Source organism: Aedes albopictus, chromosome 2, assembly GCF_035046485.1.
Source record: "Aedes albopictus strain Foshan chromosome 2, AalbF5, whole genome shotgun sequence".
Lineage (NCBI taxonomy): Eukaryota > Metazoa > Arthropoda > Insecta > Diptera > Culicidae > Aedes > Aedes albopictus.
Genome location: NC_085137.1, coordinates 30,421,569 through 30,426,730, shown reverse-complemented (window position 1 = coordinate 30,426,730; position 5,162 = coordinate 30,421,569). Strand labels below are relative to the sequence as shown.

Genomic DNA, 5,162 nt, shown 5'->3' with positions numbered 1-5,162 from the left:
ATCTGATGTAGAATTAACCGGCGCATACTTTGGGGCACACCTCGATCTGTGTCTTTGACTGGAAGTACCCATTTTGCCTCATTTCCCCCTAAAAATACTATTTTTCTGAATTAAAGAAATGTTTCAACTGATTGCGGCTAACCAATCAATTTTTACTTAATGTAGAATTAACCGCCGCCTATTTTGGGGCACACCTCGTTCTGTGTCTTTGGGTGGTGTTGCCCATTTTGCTCCATTTTCCCCTAAACTACGGATTTTCTGGATTTAAAAATAGTTTCAATCGATTGCAGCTAATTAATATTTTTTCCTGATGACCTATGCATACTATGGAATACGCCTCGCGCTATGCGTTTGTCTGGAATTACCCGTTTCGCCCCATTTTCCCCTAAAATACTGTTTTTCTGGGTTAAAAAGTTTGTTCCAACTAACTAAAACAGTGTTTTAGGGGAAAATAGGACAAAATGACCACTTCCAGTCAATGACACAAAGTTTGTCTGACAATATGCACTGATCAATTCTTCATGAGGTACACTTGCTTTGTTAGCTTAAATTAGTTGAAATTGTTTCTCAAACGAGAAAAACAGTGTTTTAGGGGGAAAAGGGGAAAAATGGGCACTTCTAGTCAATGACTCAGAACAAGTTGTGCTCTATATAATGCATCGATTAATTTTACATTGGGAAAAAATGTGCTTGGTTAACCGCAATTAATTGGAACTAACTTTTTTAACCCAGCAAAACAGTATTTTAGGGGAAAATTGGGCGAAACGAGCAATTCCAGACTAGCGCATAGCACAAGGTGTATCCCATAGTATGCATAGGTCGATTCTACATCAAGAAAAAAATATTGGTCAGCTGCAATCAATTGAAACTATTGTTGAATCCAGATTATCCGTAGTTTAGGGGAAAATGGAGCAAAATGGGCACCACCACCCAAAGACCAGAACGAGGTGCACCTTAAAGTATGCGCCGGTTATTTCTACATCAAGTAAAAATTGATTGATTAGCCGCAATCAGTTGAAACATTTCTATTCAGACAAATAGTATTTTAGGGGAAAATAAGACAAAATGGGTACTTCCAGTCAATGACACCGATCAAAGTGTTCCCCAAAGTATGCGCCGGTTAATTCTACATCAGGTAAAAATTGGTTGGTTAGCCGCAATCAGTTAAAACTATTTTTTAATTCTGAAAAACAATATTTTAGGGGAAAATGAAGCAAAATGGGCACTTTCAGTCAATGACACAAATCAAGGTGTGTCCCATAGAATGCACCTGTCAATTCTTCATCAAGAAAAAAATGATTGGTTAGTCGCAATCAGTTGAAACTATTTTTACATCCAGAAAAACAGTATTTTTAGGGGAAAATGAGGCAAAATGGGTACTTCCAGTCAAAGATACAGATCGAGGTATGCCTCATAGAATGCACCTGTCAATTATACATCAATAAAAAATTGGTTGGTTAGCCGCAATCAGTTGAATCCATTATTTAATTCAGAAAAACAGTATTTTTTTAGGGGAAAATGGGGCAAATGGGGCACTTACACTCAATTCCGGTGAATAAAACTATCACCAATCGATTCCTTGACATTTTTCCATTCGGAAATGATGGACTTCAAAGATCGCAGTCAGCCGCAATAATTAGGTGCCTTTTTGGGTCGGTTTTTCCCCACTGTGCGATCTAATGTTGGGGGTTGAGTTCAGCGCCTCCTGCGTGCTCCGAGGTAGGCAGCAGGGCTGATCACTGCTAGTGGTTCCTGTCGAGTGTGGCACGGTACTGGGAGCTGTGGTTGAGACTCAACCGTTGAGTAGGAGAATGTGGCAGAGGATATTTCTTAACATTGATGAAGGTTTATGGTCTTTGCCCGTGAGTGTGGGCAACCCACGTCAACTGCCGCCAGAGGCTCATCGGAGAAATCCGGGACATCCCTGGTCAGGGTCGGCGTGGGAGGCCTCGCGCTTGGCGAATCAAAACATGCAGGTGTTGATGGACTTTTCCGGTGTAATAAAGCAGCATCGTGTAGTTGATTGGATCCATGTGCTCTCCAACGGGCTTCGGTTATTGGTGAACTGATGGATGCGGTTGATCTGGGCGTATTTTGCGTGCTCCACGAGGGTAGATTACTGGTGATTACGTTAGGCATAGTACTGGAGGCTGTGTTGGAGTGGAAGAATGTGGCAGAGTATGGTTCTATGCAATAGTTATAAGATTTGGTACTTGCCCGTGGTTGCGGGCAGCCCACGTCAACTGCCGCCAGGGGCTCGTCGGAAGACTCCGGAACATCCCTGGTCAGGGTTGACGTGGGAGGCCTCGCGCTTGGCGAATCAGTATGGGGTGGAGCGTTGATCACGTTGGTTGCTGGAGTTGAAGTTGGTATGGAAGCTTTGTGAGAGAAGTCCATTTCGACCGGATTCCAGGAGGAAGTAAAGGATGCAAGGCACTGGTGACTGACCTCATCTCTTTCCCCCCAGACATCCACTCCCGGATTAGGGAGGGGGGAGGTTACTACACGCTCTCCCTCCCCTCGTCGAATTACGCCACGGGGCGCAGTTTTGTCGATTCTATATTGACCTGAGATGGCGAAAGGATTGGAGGTATTTCGCTGTTTTTGTAATGAAAAACGTGAGAAGGTACTTGCCCGATACAGTGGGCTGCCCACGCCGACTGCCGCCAGAGGCTCATCGGAAAAATCCGGGACATCCCTGGTCAGGGTCGACGTGGGAGGCCTCGCGCTTGGCGAATCGTATGGAGAAACTGGGGTGATTTTGCTTGTCGGCGGAATGCTGATGAGGTTGTGTATTTTATCATATTCAGCTGCTGTCAAAGGGGGACGACTGGGGTAAAGTTTTCCATTGGTATTGTTCGTATTCGTCATTCGTAGTCCTGAGTCGTGGTCCATGTCCTTGCGGTTGTCAAAAATACCAAAAATTTGGGGTGAAGATCGTTCGTCCGTTCTCGTGTCCATTTTCAGTGCAGGGTCGTTATTGTAGGTGGGACAGAATGCTGGTTTATGAGGTTCCTGGTCCATTATTTGATTCTGCGTTGATGGATGTACTGGTTTTGTTCGACGGTGCTGGCGTTCGTTTGCCCTGGTGGTGCGCTATTTCTGTAGGTGAGAATTCCATGTGCCGTTTATTGCTTCTACTACGAGTCATGATAGTGCACTGCTGTCTGTTGTTTTTGCGGTTTTCTCGTTGCTCTTGCTGCGGCGGGATACCTGATTGGTCCTTCCTAGATAGCCGCTCGGTTTGTGGTGGTTGAATTTGCTGCACATGTGTACTTGAAAAAGCTTTAGAAGACGGTTTCTGGGTAGTGGTAGTATTCTGTTGATGGTGTGGTGATGGTGGTTGACTGTGGGAGAATGATTTCAGTGCTTCTTTCAAAGCGGCGAGCTCTTTTGTTAGTGTAGCTACTTGTTGCTGCAATGTAGCTATTAGGAGATCTTTGGCAGCCAGTTGTTGTTGGATTTGTTCTTGTACAACTGTTGCAAAAGTTTCCCGTTTATTTTCTTCTGCGTACAGGCGTCTTGCTTCAGTAATTGAAATGCTTTTGTCGACTTTCAAACGAACAATTTTCTCCTCCTCTTGGTATTTAGGGCAGTCTCGCGAAGTCGTTTGATGTCCAGTCTTGCAGTGAAGACAGTTTGGCGGATTGACACAATGTTCGCCATCGGGAACATCATGTTGGACGGCACATCGTAGGCAGATGCTGGGCTGCTGGCAGATTTTCTTAGAGTGTCCGTAGTATCCACAGTTGTAGCAGATCATGGGCGAAGGGTAGTAACCCCTGACTTCTTTACGCAGTAGTCCAAAGTAGACAATATCCGGCACAGTGGTGCCATGGAAGGACAGAACCAATAGTGGAGTATTCTTAAAAGCGCCGTTTACTCGTTTCCTGATTCTCCTTACTGCATGAACACCCTGGGGTTTGAGGTAGTCCAGAATCAGATTCTCGTCTTTGTTGATGGTGTCCGTATCATACACTATTCCTTGAACGGTGTTGAGCGTAGGATGATGGACGATTTCAACCTCAGTGCCGTCTGTCAGTTTCGTGATTTTGGTGAGCTTCTCGAGAATAGTTTTGGAGCTAGTGCGAAGAATGTAGCGTGTACCGCGACCTTCGCGAGAAGCGCTTATGGTTCTGGCTTCCTTCACACCAACCATGAGCTCTATGGAAGCACCCACAATGATGGAGTCCGGTAAGGCAGCATTTTCTTGTTGTTGATCACCAGGCACTTTGTCATCCAGTTTACGTCGCAAGACTAGTACAATCACTTGGCCTAAATCATCCGGACCAAGCATCCATTCTGGTACGTTGCTGCGGCATATTGTCCTCTCTGAGCCCCCAGGGGGGCCAGGAGACCTACCGGACATTTACCCGGCAGTATTCAGCACAATTTAATCTTCAGCGTATTTATCACTGAAATGTTTTTTGCCTCTTCTAAGACACTACCTAGCACTCGGGATACTGCATTGTGTATTCAATTTGAAAACGACGAGTGTGTGGATGTGTTTATACACAACAGCAGCACCGCGTGATATAGCCACTAACTGTTTTGTGATAAATTCACTAGTTTCACATCAAATTATCCGTAAACTTCACTGTTTATGTAATCTATTGCACTCCACTAACTGATTAACCACCGTTGGTGGTTTTTGCCTTTCTCGTACACTAAGTGTACTGGAAAGGCTATATGTTCACTCCAAAATGACTTTTTGATAGAAGGCCCGGAGGGTCGAGTCACATATACCAATCAACTCAGCTCGACGAATTGAGGTGATGTCTGTGTGTGTGTATGTATGTATGTGTGTGTGTATGTGTGTGTACAAAAAAAAACTCACATCACTTTTTGGCAGTAAACCTCAACCGATTTTAATGACCAACGGTTCATTCGACGCGGAATCTGGTCCCATTGTTTCCTATTGAAAATGGTTCGGATCGGTCCAGCCGTTCCGGAGTTATGGCCATTTAGGTGTTCCGGATCGGTACCCCAGCAAGGGGCCAGATATGAAAACGCTACAAACCCATTCATGCGACACATCAAACCACGGCACTTTCGAAAATATGATGAACGGTAAACAGGAAAAAAGTCTCGGGCCATATCTGAACCGGTAGTGTTCCGGAACCGGTTCCGGGTGACCCGCCGGAAGTGGCCAAATATGAAAG

The 5,162-nt window shown here is 45.0% G+C and overlaps 1 protein-coding gene across 1 annotated transcript; it reads right to left on the bottom strand.

The window, feature by feature from the left end:
* Nucleotides 1-3,004: 3,004 nt before the first annotated feature.
* On the bottom strand, nt 3,005-4,369 carry LOC134286007 (uncharacterized). Its single transcript, XM_062847568.1, has one exon. The coding sequence runs from the start codon at nt 4,367-4,369 to the stop codon at nt 3,005-3,007; it is 1,365 nt and encodes a 454-aa protein (XP_062703552.1).
* Nucleotides 4,370-5,162: the final 793 nt, after the last annotated feature.